Source organism: Vidua chalybeata, chromosome 27 (assembly GCF_026979565.1).
Source record: "Vidua chalybeata isolate OUT-0048 chromosome 27, bVidCha1 merged haplotype, whole genome shotgun sequence".
NCBI classification, from domain to species: Eukaryota; Metazoa; Chordata; class Aves; order Passeriformes; family Viduidae; genus Vidua; species Vidua chalybeata.
The window spans coordinates 2,421,516-2,436,127 of record NC_071556.1 but is presented as its reverse complement, the minus strand read 5'-3'; the positions used below and the strand labels follow the sequence as shown (position 1 = coordinate 2,436,127).

General features: G+C 50.2%; 1 protein-coding gene across 5 annotated transcripts in view; it reads right to left on the bottom strand.

Moving 5' to 3' along the window:
• Positions 1 to 356: 356 nt before the first annotated feature.
• The window catches only part of RFX2 (regulatory factor X2), a 71,199-nt gene continuing 56,943 nt past the window's right edge, over positions 357 to 14,612 (bottom strand). For all 5 annotated transcript variants that reach the window (XM_053965888.1, XM_053965886.1, XM_053965887.1 and 2 more), the window contains 12 exons: positions 14,348 to 14,529; positions 11,538 to 11,657; positions 9,819 to 9,934; positions 8,729 to 8,847; positions 8,330 to 8,442; positions 7,797 to 7,948; positions 6,874 to 6,971; positions 5,730 to 5,879; positions 4,349 to 4,557; positions 3,892 to 4,045; positions 2,342 to 2,384; positions 357 to 2,184 (listed from right to left, as the gene is read on the bottom strand). In XM_053965888.1, the coding sequence (XP_053821863.1) occupies positions 2,078 to 2,184; positions 2,342 to 2,384; positions 3,892 to 4,045; positions 4,349 to 4,557; positions 5,730 to 5,879; positions 6,874 to 6,971; positions 7,797 to 7,948; positions 8,330 to 8,442; positions 8,729 to 8,847; positions 9,819 to 9,934; positions 11,538 to 11,657; positions 14,348 to 14,529 (1,563 nt within the window). In that variant the 3' untranslated portion in view covers positions 357 to 2,077. The remainder of the gene's footprint in view (positions 2,185 to 2,341; positions 2,385 to 3,891; positions 4,046 to 4,348; positions 4,558 to 5,729; positions 5,880 to 6,873; positions 6,972 to 7,796; positions 7,949 to 8,329; positions 8,443 to 8,728; positions 8,848 to 9,818; positions 9,935 to 11,537; positions 11,658 to 14,347; positions 14,530 to 14,612) is intronic.

Here is a 14,612-nt window from a genome sequence, read left to right as displayed (position 1 = left end):
ATCTCATCAGCAGGATCCCAAGTGTGGACTGTGACCCGGGGAGTTTTCATGGTTATGTACATTTAAATCTGCCTCTCTCACTTCTCTCCTGCCACTTCCATGTGAGACATTTACAGACAAGCACCACCCTGGCACAGCAGCACGGGACAGAGGGAAGATGTGCCACTGCACACACTCTCCTTTCACTTGCCATTAGGAACATGTTTGAAAGTGCCACAGCTGCCTCAGTGCCACTGGGAACGAGAAAATCAGAGATTTGGATAGAATATACTCTGCTAGGCAAATGCACACGAGACCCCTGGAAAAGCTCACACCAAACACTGCATCATTAGAAACCATAATAATAATAAAAGCTATTTATGACACGGCCTTTATTCACAGAGACATTTGCCCCAGGGCTTTGTTTTGCAGTTTAGCTTGATGACAGATCCCCCCCCCGACTCTGCCCTGTAGCCCACAGCACCCCAGGGTAGCCCACAGCACCCCAGGGTAGCCCACAGCATCCCAGGGCAATCCATGTCAGCACAGAGCCCACAGGACATGGGAAGGGGGATAAACCCTGCACAGCTCCCCCAGCTCAGCCCCACGGGAGCCACGCCACAGGAAAAGGCAAAGGGATCCAGAGAGGGAAATGCCAGTGGAGTGCTGACCCCTCTGGGCTCTGTGCCAGCCCCTCCCTACGTGGGACAGGCTGCTGGGCCAGTCTGAGCCGTGCTGGGCCAGTCTGAGCTGTGCTGGGCCAGTCTGAGCTGTGCTGGGCCAGTCTGAGCCATGCTGGGCCAGTCTGAGCCGTGCTGGGCCAGTCTGAGCCGTGCTGGGCCAGTCTGAGCCGTGCTGGGCCAGTCTGAGCCATGCTGGGCCAGTCTGAGCTGGGCTGGGCCAGTCTGAGCTGTGCTGGGCCAGTCTGAGCCGTGCTGGGCCAGTCTGAGCCATGCTGGGCCAGTCTGAGCTGGGCTGGGCCAGTCTGAGCCGTGCTGGGCCAGTCTGAGCCGTGCTGGGCCAGTCTGAGCTGGGCTGGGCCAGTCTGAGCCGTGCTGGCCCACTCAGAGCGGGGGAAACGGGAACAAGGCCCACCCTAAGGCACTGTGGTCACACACCCTCGTCCCTGCTCCAGACCCTCCAGAGCAGGACATGGGGTGGGAATTTCACAAACCCCAGGATGTGGGACCAGTTCCTGTCTGCCTGGGCACCATGGAGGATGGGGATCACCACAGGATCGCCATGGGATTGCCATGGGATCACCACAGATTGCCATGGGATCACCATGGGATTGCCCCCAGGCATCATGGCACGTGGGAACACGGACACGCTCTGCCTCCAGCTGCCACTGCCTCGGAGTCCTTTGGTATCTTGAGTTGGCCTGATGGCATCCCAGGAGCATTGGGGTGAAGTGCCAAGCTGGGGAGGCATGGAAGCAGGTGGGAATGCCCATCCCATAGTCCCAGAGCACGCCTGTGTCCGCCGGGATGTGCAGCCTGGAGCCTCTCCCCAGGGGGACAAGGGACACCGACTGCCCTGGGCTCCCTGGTGCAAGAGATTTGGCAAAGCCAGAGCCAGGACAGCTCGTCTGGAAAGGCTGCAGGAGAAGGGCCGGGTATTTTTCCTTCTTCTTGGGCACTGATTGGTTCAAGTTTGTATCACAGTGAAGTCTGAGACGTGGGGAAGGAAGCCAAAGCACCTTCCCTGCCAGAGAAAGCCTCGTCCGTGCGCCTCGCTCCGGCTGGAGAGCCAGGCCAGCTCCTCCAGCCGGGCACATCCCACCTGCTGCTGACCACAGAGCCTTCCATCCCTTGGGAGCAGACTCTGGAGCTTCTCCCTCCACTCTGGAGGGACACTGGCAGCCGAACCGGCTCAGCCCATCCTCAAACACAAGTAAACATAAAGAGAAACTAAGAGGCACTATAATAACGCAGGTCCGGGGAGCTGCAGCCTCGGCACGCCCCGCTCGGCTCGGTCCAGCCCCGGTGTCAGATGTCCTGCAGGGAGTGGCCGGGCTCCGGACAGCTCGGTCCAGCCCCGGTGTCAGATGTCCTGCAGGGAGTGGCCGGGCTCCGGACAGCTCGGTCCAGCCCCGGTGTCAGATGTCCTGCAGGGAGTGGCCGGGCTCGCTGCGCTCCCGTTTCACCAGCGGCTCCCCCAGCGCCCGCTCCGGGTCCACCTCGGTGCCCAGCTCGCCGATGTCATCTGCAAAGGACACGGCTCAGAGCAGGGCACGGGGCCACCAGGAGCTGCTTGCCAGCAGAGCAGGCTGCAGGAGGCAGCACGAGGTTCCCCCCCCACATCCCACAGCCATCCCATCCTGCCCATCCCAGCAGAGCTCCCCGGCAGGGAGGGGAGGTACCTTTGTCCAGCAGAGTCGGGGACAGGGATGTGAGGTCACCAAACTGAAAGAAAAAGGAGTTATGGGGTCAGCAAGGCTTTGGGGAGCCGAGGTGCCAGACAATTTCAACCACCCAGGAGAGACCGTGAGCATCGGTGCTGGTGGTGGAGAGCAGAAATCAAAACCAACCACAGGGTTTGGGGGAAAAGCCTTTTGTTGCCATTTAAACCTCTGGGCACACACCACACACAACAATCCAGGGCAGGATTTAGCTCTGGAATTAAGGGAGAATGAAAGGAGGGAAATTTTTCCATCTCCCAGGTGATGACCAAGTGCTGCTACAGGCAAAGTGGTGCCTTTTCTCCAGCCCTTTCCACCTCTCAGGCAGTTCCCCTGTCCTGGACTCCACCTTCACCTCTCTGCAAAGCCTTTGCAGTGATGTCAGAGAGAGTTTGGCCAGCCAGGCCGTGGTGCCAAGTGGAACCAGAGAGCTCCTTGGCCCTGGAGATGTGGTGTCCCTCTCAACGACGAGGTCTGAGACACCAAATTGCTGCAACAACAATGCTGAGAGGTCATGGAAAGCTGGGCAGGAGCAGGAGCTGAGGAACTGCAGAGTTCAGTGGGAGTGGAAGGACACTTCATCCTTTGCTGGGAAGAATCAGCCTCCTCCTGGAGAACAGGAATATTGCAAGGGTTTAATGAAGGAAAAGCCTGAGGGATGAGAGCCTCCCACAGCTGGGCTTTGCTGGGAGCCAGTCTCTGCCTTTCATGTTCCTTTAATGTCACTGAAGGTGGAGGTTTTGCAGGGAATAGTGGGAACTCAGCACTGTAGCTGGAGCAGTGTGGGAGGGGGAGGGAAGGCAGAACCAACAGGCTTTGCTTTGCCTGGATCCCTACACGAGCTCTGGGAAGCTTCAAGGAGCAAATGAGATCAGTTTGGAGCACGTGGGCTCAGTTTTAAACTCACTGTAGTTTCAGCATTGCTGTCACAAGTTCATCTGGGGCTTTTAACTCTGTATTTCAGAGGGAAAAAATGGATGTGGCTTCAGCTAGGCAGGACAGGACCTGCCTGCAAGCCAGGCACCAGACTTACTGTGAACAAAAAAAACCCCAAACCCTCACAAACAGCCCAAACAACCCCATCATCCTCCTCTTCACCTCAGAAATGGAGGGAGTGGCTGACTGCATGTAATGCTGGAGCTTGTAGAGGCCTGGAGAAGTTCAGTTGCTGAAAGCAATTTTTGGGCCATTTTTGCTTGGTTGAGATGGACTTTGCCCTGTCAGGAGTCCCAAAGTCAGGGCTGGCAGTCACAGGTGGTGCAGAGAAGTGAGGAAATCCTTTCCCTCCCTCCTCCAGGCCTCCAAAGCCCAAATGATGCTCAACCACCCTAAACCCCAAACCCACCAGCTCAGGGAAGGTGCTCCAAGAGCTCTATCCTTGTGCCAAAACAACTCAATAAATAATTTTTGCTGTAAAACAAGCCGAGGGCGCAGTGCGGGTTGTGAACCAGCGGTGTCTTTTGAGGAGCTGCTTCTTTTGGGTTGGTTTGTAGGGAATAAAGGATTCTCACCTCTCCCATGACAGCAATTGGGGTCTCCCCTGTGGCCTGGGCCACTCGATGCTCCACCAGGTAGAACATGTACTCGTCGTAGAGCAGGCGGATCAGGTGGAAGGAGCCAAAGCTGGCGGCGCTGCGCAGGGTGAGGTCCCGGATCACCATGGAGCTGGGAATTGGCAGGAATCAGAAATTTGGGTTGAGTTTTACACCTGTGCCGTGGCTGATGTGAATTCTGGACCCTGGTGGTACTGCAGGACCCAATGCTGTCTCTGCCTCTGACCCAAAAGTATCAAAACACTTCTAAGAAATTACTTTATGGAGCATCCCATCCCCGTCCTGAAAGGAGACCAGAACCACAGTTAAGCAAAGTTTCATGGGAATAAAGAACTTGGCCTTGGCTTTTCAAGGAACTCTTTACATGCCTCAAGCCTGATGCAGAAATACCCCCAAAATGAGAAAGAAAATGTACCTGTAGAAGGACCACTTCAACAGGAACTGCCTGGCTGCCTTGGGGAAGCTGGGGCTGCCCTCGTGGTGCTTCAGCACCTGAGTGACCACATTGTCCAGCCAGCTGGCCCACTGGTCCAGAGAGCTCTGCTGCTGCAGAGTCAGCTTGAAATCCTGCTCCAGCTTCTGTACCATGCCCTCCTCACACTGGCACACCCACGAGGCCTGCTCCTGCTCGGGAGGAAGGGTTCATGGTTACTCCTGCCCTGCTCCTGCTCGGGAGGAAGGGTTCATGGTTACTCCTGCCCTGCTCCTGCTCGGGAGGAAGGGTTCATGGTTACTCCTGCCCTGCTCCTGCTCGGGAGGAAGGGTTCATGGTTACTCCTGCCCTGCTCCTGCTCGGGAGGAAGGGTTCATGGTTACTCCTGCCCTGCTCCTGCTCGGGAGGAAGGGCTCACAGTTACTCCTGCCCTGCTCCTGCTTGGAAGAAAGGTTCACAGTTACTCAAGCCAGGCCTGCATGGTGTTGCATCCCAACCCAGGAGTTAATTTCTAGCAGGAAAGGGCTGCAAACCAGCTCTGAATCATGGCCCCTCTGATCTGTCTGGACCACAGTATTTTTAGAACTCCATAATTGTTGGTAGCACTTGATTCTTCGCTGGAAAAGTGGTAAAGAATTGGAATGGGGTGCCCAGGGAAGTGGTGGAGTCACCACCCCTGGAAATGTTCAAAAAATGAGTTGTTGGGGACACGGTTTAGTGGGCATGGTGGGGTTCAGCTGAAGGTTGGCCTGGATGGTATTGGAGATTTTTTCCAGCTTTAATGATCTGTGAATCTTACAGAAGCTCCTTTTCCACAGTGAGGTAGAAAATTCACCTGGCAAAGCAACACCAAACCCATCACCTTGTTCACAGAATTCACAGAATCCCTGGGTTGGAAGAGACCTCCAAGATCATCGAGTCCAACCCAGCCCCAGCACCTCAACTGAACCCTGGCACCCAGTGCCACATCCAGGTTTTGTTAAACACATCCAGGGATGGGGACTCCACCACCTCCCTGGGGAGGCCATTCCAGAATTTTACCACCCTTTCTGGAAAAAACTTCTTCCTAATATCCAACTTATATTTCCCTTGGGGCAGCTTGAGACTGTGTCCTCTGGTTCTGTCAGTTCCTGGAGACAGAGCCCAACCCCACCTGAGCACAGCCACCTTTCAGGTGTACCTGAAACCCTTCCACCTTTCAGGGAGTTGTGGAGAGGGATAAGGTCACCCCTGAGTCTTTTCTTCTCCAGGATAAACACCCCCAGTTCATTCAGGTGGGGATTGAACAGTGGCTACCAGCAGAGAGCCTGGCTGTGGAGCCCCACCCGTGGGGCAGGTGAGGGGCAGGGTGCCCGTGGGTTACCTGCACGTTGGCGAAGTCCACGCGGTTGAGGTCGCTGAGCATCTGGTTGATCTGGGACGTGTTCTGCAGCACGGCGCGCGCCGCCTGCGCCAGGTGGTTCAGGGACGTGTACCTGCGCAGGGTCTGGGCAAAGGCACTCACCACCCCCACCTGCAACACAGCACAGGGGCTGCAGGGCAGGCTCTGCTCCCTGCGCAGCCCTGCACGCACCGGCACGGGCAGCGCTGCAGTCACCAGCCACGGAAGGGCTCAAGAAACGCGCGGGCACGGCTCGGGGACGTGGTTTAGTGGTGGCCTGGGCAGTGCTGGGGTGGTGGTTGGACTCAAATCACCTTAAAGGTCATTTCCAACCTAATCCTTGTGCCAGGTACTTGGAACAACGCAGTCAATCCCTGGGCACAGGTGGTTGGAAAACATGTTGAGGGCATAGCGTGGGTTGTGAATCAGTGGTGTCTCTTTAGGTGCTGCTCAATTTGGGTTGGTTTGTAGGGAATAAAGGATTCTGACCTCTCCTCCTTGTGTGGTTGCCTGGGCCACACAATGCTCCACCAGGTAGAACAGCAGTGGAAGAACCCAAACCTAAATAATTCCATGATTCCATTATTTATTCTCTTTAAGCTACCAGGTTTTCACACTCTGCCTCCAGCAGAGACCAGCATGGTGGGAAGAGGCAGCAAGAATCCCTGGCTTTAGGAGAGCAGGAGCCTTGGGGCAGTGCCACTTGTGTGCTTTCCAGGAGGACAGCCTCATTCCAGGGCAGAGATAACAGGGAATGGTCCCGGCCCCGAGGCTGCCAGAGCTCCAGGAGCGTTTGGCCAGCGCTCTCAGGGATGCTCAGGGTGGGCTTGGTGGGGTGTCTGTGCAGGGCCAGGGGTTTGTGATGATCCCTGTGGGTCCCTTCCAGCTCAGGATATTCTGTGGCTCTATGATTTTCTCCCACAAAGCTTTTTCTGCAATTTCAGGACACAGGAGAGGCTCCATGCACAGAGCACCATCAGCTCCTGGTACAAAGGAACTGCCCCACCTGTGCTCCCACTCCTGGCTGATTTTGGTTCACAATCAGCCATGGCACCGTGCCAGGTGGCCAAACCCCGGCAGGAATTTCTGCAAGATGCAGACACACACTGGGCCCACCTCTGCTCACCTTGGTCTGCACGACCTGGGGGGGGAATTCACTCATGGCATTCATCAGCCACCCTTCCAAGCTCTTGGCAAAGTTCCGGATTGCCTGGGTCAGCGTGCCTGCAAAGAAGGCTGCAAAGTCAGAAAGGCTGCTCTGTAGCATTTTTGGCTACCATTTTCTAGCTTAGGACTGCTGGGAAAGCTGAGATGGCAACTCAGCATCAAGGAAATGAGCTGGGTTGATGCATGCAAATTATTCTTTCATGTTATTACTCAAACTCTTATTATTATACTTTTTTTTTCTTATTTTTCATTCCTCTTTTTCACTTTTTTACTCTTACTCTTATTCTTACTCTTACTCTTATCCTTATCTTACTCTTATGACAATTGGACTTAATGATCTTAGAGGTCTTTTCCAACCTGAACATTTCTATGTTTTTAAAATTATTTTTATTTTCTTTTGTCCTTTTCTTATTCATGGCATTTCTGAGCATTTTTCAAACACTGAAATTTGCTCTTCAGAGACACCCTTGTGCCCCAGCTTGTGACAGCCCTCAGAGGGACATTTGGGAATCCAAATCAGAGAGAAAACCCTCAATACCCCATTATTAATCTCCCAAAAAGTTGACTCCTAATTTCCAGTAGTGCAGTCAGGCACAGGATGGTCCTGTGCAAACAAAGACCTCCAAGGAGCCACATCCCAAAGAGATCCCACATCCAAACTCCTGGCCAAAATCAGGAGATGTAACACACCAAATTTAAAGGGGAGGGGAATTCCCAAGGGGTACAAAATATCCCCCAGAGCAATGCTGCAGGAGGAGCACTGCTGGTGCCTTTAGATTTTAGCCAAGACAAACAGCTCCAAGTGGGTTTTTAGAGTGGAAATCTTTGTGGCAAGTGGTAGCCAGAGGGAGATCAGACTCAGATGGGGCTGTGGGTACTCACTGGGCACTGGCCTGAGCACGTCAGGGATGAGGATCTCCACCAGGGCCTGGTACAGGATGTGGTCACAGCTCCTCATCCACTTGAGGATGGGCTCGTACTTGCACAGGGTGATCAGTTTGTCCTTTGGGAGGGTCCCTTCGGGCTCCTCTTCACTGCAGGAGGAGGAGGAAGGAGACAGAGTTAGCAGCAGGTTTGCCTTCAGTGCTTTCCCCCAGAAAGCACTGAATCCCACAGAATTCACAGAATTCACAGAATGACCAGGTTGGAAGAGATCTTAAAGATCATCGAGTCCAACCCAGCCCCAACACCTCAAGACCTGATGATCTTGGAGGGCTTTTCCAACCTCAGTGACCCCACAATTCTCTAATCAGACCCTTCCCCAGAGCTCTGAACTTTGCATTACAATATTAAACACTTCCAAGTCTCTTTGTCGTGGCTCTGCAGGGCAGAAAATGCTCCCAAATCCTCTCCCAAAAAGCCTAAAACCACTTCATGCATCTAAAGAAGAGATGCATCTGCAAGAAATGGAGTACCTGGAAGGCAGAGCAGTGGGGCCATCACTAGGGGGTGCCTTGGGACTCCAGAAGGATTGCCACAGCTTCTCGATGTAGTGGAACTGGAGGTGCATCACAACATCCAAAGTGGCCTGACAGCAAAGAACACCTCGGGGTGAGCACTCAGCTCGAGTGCTGCCACTCACAGTAAATCATTTACGTGAAAAACAACGGGATTGGCACTGCTGTGGTAACCAGCTTAACATAAAACAGGTCACACCGTGAAAAAAAAAATCAATATTTGGGTTGTAATTCCTGGCAAATGAAGCATTGCCAGCTTTTCCTAAGAGTGGGATATGAGCTGGCCACTTGAGTGATGTGCCATGTCAGTTAATAAATCAGTGACAAATAATCCCCAAAGAATCCCCACACAATCACCTCACAGTGCCTCCTGTAGAGAACCTGCAGGGTTTTCACGTCGTTCAAGGTGAAACCTTCTTGTAAGAGGACATTACCAAGATCAGGGGCTGGGAACTCAGGAAAGACGTGGGTTACATCTGGGAAAAGAAATTGGGAAAGATGGTGAGGGCTAGGAAAGCTCAGAGTACAAGGTGCTGCTGTCACTGGAGGCTCTTTCATGTTCCAGCTGGGATGAGACAGGAAAAGTGAGATAATTTAGTCCTTTCTCTGATTTATACTGAGAAAAAGCAAACAGCCCAGTGGATTCAGTGGGGAAAGGAAAAGATTTCCTTTCTGTTTGTAATAAAAAAACCAAGAAAACATTATCCTCATCTATCATCCATTAGAATTTCCCTGAAAATGTCTCTCTGCTGTTTAAGGAGTACAATGGGGAATAGAATTGGGCAGCAGAGGTGTCAGGAGCTGGGATTTGTGATGGAGACACAGATCCAGGACCAGCAAATCCAGAAGGAGAAGGTCAGTATGGATCATCTGCAGCCAGATCCCCACTGCAGCCTTTGCAAGGAAGGGAATTGCTTCCCCCCTCTGGCCAGGACCTTCACTCTTCCATGGAATTTAAAAAAACCCAGATGGATTAAAACCATGCTATGAGGGACCCAACAGACCCGTGGGCTCGAGGGAAAAGCCTTCCTGGGGAGACAGGAGTCAGCAGATAAACTCAGCAAGTGTGACACTACAAAAACCTAGAGAACACATCCTACACATAAAATATATATATCTGAAAAAAATAAAATGCTGTAGATTTATTAGGAAAGCATACTGTAGATATCTATATCAATATCAATATTTTTATATATTATTTATAATATATATTATAGATATATAGATATCTATATATATATCAATATATATAGATATAGATATAGATATAGATTATATAGATATAGATATAGATATAGATATAGATATAGATATAGATATAGATATGTGTGCATATATTGTAGATTTATTAGGAAAACCCAACATTCAGAACTTGCTGGATAAAACCTTCCCCATAAAGCCCAAATCCCTGATGTGGAATAATTGATCACCAAAGGAGTGTCCTCACCTATGAACTGCTGGTGGTGCTGGCACTGAGCAGCCACTGACTGCTCGGGTGTGGTGTGGGGGTTGCTGTTGGATGCACTCTCTGCCATCCCATCCATCTTCTGGGCTGCTCTGTACCTAAATCCCATCAGAATTAGATGGATTAGGATCCACACAGACAGGAGAAAACACCTATATGTTATTTAGAACACAGATCTGTGAGCTCATGGAGTGGTTGGTACAGGTTGATCATTTATACCGTGGAATCAAATGGAGGGGAAAGGAGAAGCTCCTTTAGAAATGCTTCCCCAAGACAGAATTAAAGGGGCTAAGAAGTTTGGTGACACCAAAAAATCAAACAAGAGAAGCAAAGCTGCAGTGGGTTCCAGGGCAGACTGTCTCAAGCAGTGACTTTTGCATTTACTTTCTGTTTGGGAGCTGAAGAAATAAATTCTGCTCCTTCTGCACTTCAACAACAACCAGAAGTGTCCATGCTTGCAGGAGGCAATTCCAAACCCCTCTCCACACTGGGTTTTATCTTTAAAATTACTCAGGCACAAAATTAAGCATGGCACTATTTAACTTGCACTTTTGCACAGAAAAACATCCAAAACCCCAAATACAACACAAGCCCCCAGGTCCTCCACACTGATTTGGCACCAACATCTCCATAACTGAGATCCTAAAGCATTTTGGCTGCAGGGAACCTCTGAAAGGTGGCACACAGGGTGGAACATGCCACTGGCAAGGAGAATAGGCAGATAAATCCCATTCCATGGAATTCCAGAAGAGTTTGAGTTGGAAAAGTCCTTTAAAGGCCATCTGGTCCAACCCTCTGCAGTGAGCAGGGACATCTTCCACTAAAACAGGCTGCTCCAAGTCTCATCCATGGCCTTGAATATTTCCAGGCATGGGGCATTACCTGGGATAGGTTTAGGAACCTTCCAGAGCTCGGCTCTGGTTCTTCAGCAACCTTTTCTGACCCATAGATGGGGCAACTGAGAGGCATTTTAACAACTTTTATTCCATTTTCAGTCTCATGAGAAGGGTGAGACAATACAGATGTTATAATTCACGCCATCACAAACAGAAGCCAAATATTTCCTAATTATAAAACATTATAGGTGTTTCTTGGCCTATCAGCTTTAGCCACACCATGCTGTAAATGCCTTAAAGCCAATCATCTACAATTATTCTTTGTGGGTCCTACTACAATTAATCTTTTATAATTCTATTTCTCTAAAGCATCCAGTCTTATTTACAAGGCCACCTTTGAAACTTGTTTCTAGTTTAATTTCTCTCTCAGCAATATCTGTCCTGTTCCATGGCATTTCTAAGTCAGCATTTCTTATCTCAAGGTTTGCATACAGGTGCCCACTGTGTGAGCCTTCTGTCAAACTTTGAGAATTTTCTATAAATCCATTTCCCACATTTCTCCCTCTCTCTTGAACAGAAAAACTTCTTTGATGGTTTTGTTTATGCTTTGTTGTGTACAGTGAAGTATCCAAGGTACTATCACTAACATTGTCACTGTAACAATGGATATAAACTTATTTTGTGAAGTTTTTTCAGTTAAGGTGCAAAACTCTATCTTTTAAACAAATTGTTTCACTACGATCTATCGTCTGTTTTAATTTGATTTGTCAAATCTCTGAATTTTTTCACCTGGTTTGAACTTCCCAAGTGGAGCCAAATCCCAGGGACCTGCAGAGTGTTTTGGGAAGGGCCTGGGGGCACCGACCTTTGCTTCTGGTGGATGGGCTGCTGCCTCATGGCCATGTACTGGGTGTCCTCCTGCAGGCGGTTCAGCGGCGACTCCGGCTTCAGGCGGATCCCGTAGTAGTGGTATTTGGAATTTCCCCTGGAAATATCAACTCAGTCACTGACAAGGGATTGTGGCCCTGGTTGCTTGGACAACACACCCCATTTCGTGCAGCACACAGCTGCCAAGCTCTGTTTGAGTGGCTGAAGGGATGAATTTGATGCCTCAGGTTTGAGCTTTTCTATTTTTCACATTCTGTGCTGCTTTAGTGTGTGGCTCTGGGCTTCACATCAGGGGATGGGGAGCTCTCTGCACAGAGCAGGGAGACAAAACAATTCCTGCTCCAGCTGGGGACCAAGGACAAATGATCCAAATCTCAGGCCCAAGAGCACAAACAACGTGGAATGAAGGGAGAAAAACAAGGATGGGACTGCATGGGCTGGAGCTGGAATTGGACAATGAACTCCAATGTGCAAATGGAGCAGAACTGATCACAGTGAGAGCCCCTGTGAGCACTCGTGCATTTTGTGACCATTTTGGCTCATCTTGGGTGCAGCCCTGGCTGGGCTCTTGTGCTGCCCAAGGTGCATCCATTGAGGCCTTTGAATAAATCCCTGTTTTCTTCTTTAGCTCTGACCAGTCTCTGTTCTAGAGCAGCCTGAACAAGGCATCAAACTACTGAAATGCCATCATTCCCTAGAAAATTTAAACCCACATGTGGCCAAGTGCATCCACACTTCAACCTGGCCAGGTTTGTTCCAAGCAGCCCATGATGCCTGGGGAAGAGAGGAGGGAAGTGCTACAATAAAAAGTGTTATTTAAACACAGTGACTGTAAGACCACAGGGGACACTTTGCTATTTGATGAGGGTTTAGGGATTTGTTTTTTTCACAAAAACAAGCATCCATATTTATCCAGACTTGGATAAAACTGACTGAATGGCCCACTATGAAAAGAAAAATGTGTTTCTGTTGCCAGCACTTCTGCAGCAACAGCACCAGGCTTTGATGTGGTTTTGTCCTTGGAGCTGCTCATTTTTGTAGGTTTTGTAAAAAAAGAAAGCTTTCTCCAAGCACAGGGAGCTGGAATTCTTTCTCCTTTGCTGCTGTGGTGCTCCTTAGGAGGGTGTGATCCCACCACATTAGAGAGAGATGTGTCAGCTGAAGTTTTTCCACCAAACTGGAATTTTTTGGTCCCAGTGGGAGCAAGGACAGTTCTGCTGCCATGGACATGTGATGACAGCGTGTCCAACTTGGCTTCAGCCCATTTGTCACCAAAAATGGGTGAATTGAGTCCTCAGAGGGAGAAGAGACCAAGCCAGGGAAGCACCAACAGCATCTCCAGAGCACAGAGTAGGGAGGCTTAAAATTCCTTTGCTGTGTCACTAAAAATGGGACTGGAGGCACCTTAAATCCAAGGATGCTTCCCATTGGAAAATGAGAGAAATGTAAGAGAAGTATTTATCAAATTGGGTTCTCTTTTGGGGGGGAATTTGCTCTTTTCAAGGGCTCAGTTGAATTGTTGGGTCTTTGTCACTGCACCAAAGGACTTTTCACACAGCCCATGTTCAGCCCTGTCCTAAGTGATTTAAGTGCCTGCCAATTAAATAACAGCTGCCTTTATAACCTAAAATTACAATGAGTAAGAAAATAATGGGGGTCAGCTCTTTCCACAGTAATTGAGGTTCACTGTCCCCTTCCCAGCCTGCACATTTCCAATTTTCAGTGTGGTTTTTTTCTTTTTTTTTTTCCCTCACTTGTTTATTCTTTAATCCTTGATGGGATTAAAGAATTTCTCTCCTCCAAAGAAATTACTTCAGAGCTCTTGCATTGGACCCAATGTAGAGAAATCCAATGCTCCCCTGCTCTTCCTACAACTGTTATCTCCACATTCCAGCTGTGGAATGCCCTTGTCACATCTGGTTTTGTTCTCATTTAAAAGCCCAGATACTTAAGCTTGAATTTTATTATAAAATCTTCAACAATCAGAGCAATGACTGTTTTACAGGCAATATATTACCCACTTCTTAAATATTATAAGCTGGGATAAAGTTCACACTCAGCTGTGCTCCCTTGAAGGACATGTCTGGAATTACAGGAGTTTATTTTCTCATGTTACACTTTTCTTGTAACGTCTTACAGATCTTTGACAGTTTCGAAGAAAAAACCCTCTTGCAAGATACCCTAATGCTTTGGGTATTTCAGAAATAAACCATTTAATAACTTTACACCTTGTCTGCATCAAAGCTGTGGGCACAGGGTCTGTCAGGGGGATCTTAGCATGGGGGCACAGGGAGAAACGGCTTCAGTGACCCGGAATTTTGGGCTCTGCAGTGGAAATTGTGAGGATGAGACTCCTCATCTTTGTCAGACAACACAGAATCCCAGAATATCCTGATTAGAAGAGACCACCGTGGTCAGTGAGGCCCTGCACAGACACCCCAACAATCCCACCCCGGGAGCTCTGGCCAAACGCTCCTGGAGCTCTGGCAGCCTTGGGACCATTCCCTGGGAGCCTGGGCAGTGCCAGCACCCTTGGGGGGGAAGAACCTTTCCCTGAACTCCATCCCAACCCCCTGCCACATCTCCCTGGGGTAATGGGATCCTCAGGAGATGAGAATTTAGGCTCACATAAAACCCATTTTCCCACCGGCTCGAGCTCGGTTGCTCCCGTAGATCCCAGAAGAGAAACACCTGAACCTCCTAAAGATGTCCAGCAGGTTCTGGGTGCAGCAGAGATGCTGCAGGAGGGTTGCTTTTTTGTTTCTTGAACTGCAGATTGCCACCAACCTGGTGCCCAGGCGCCGAGTCCTCAGCCCCATGAAGACGGAGCGGATGAGTTTGCCGAAGGACGCGGCGTTGACGGGGTCCAGTTTGTGCTCCTGGCAGTGCCTCAGGTAATGGTTGTACAGGGAGCTCCGGGGCAGGCTCACACCTTCTGCTGTCTCGTAGTTATCCAGCAGCCACTGCAGCTTCAGGCAGGGAAAAAATAAAGAACATGCAAGTCTAAAGAAGGATGGGATGTCAGGCGGGGTCGGCGCTTAAAACGTCCGGA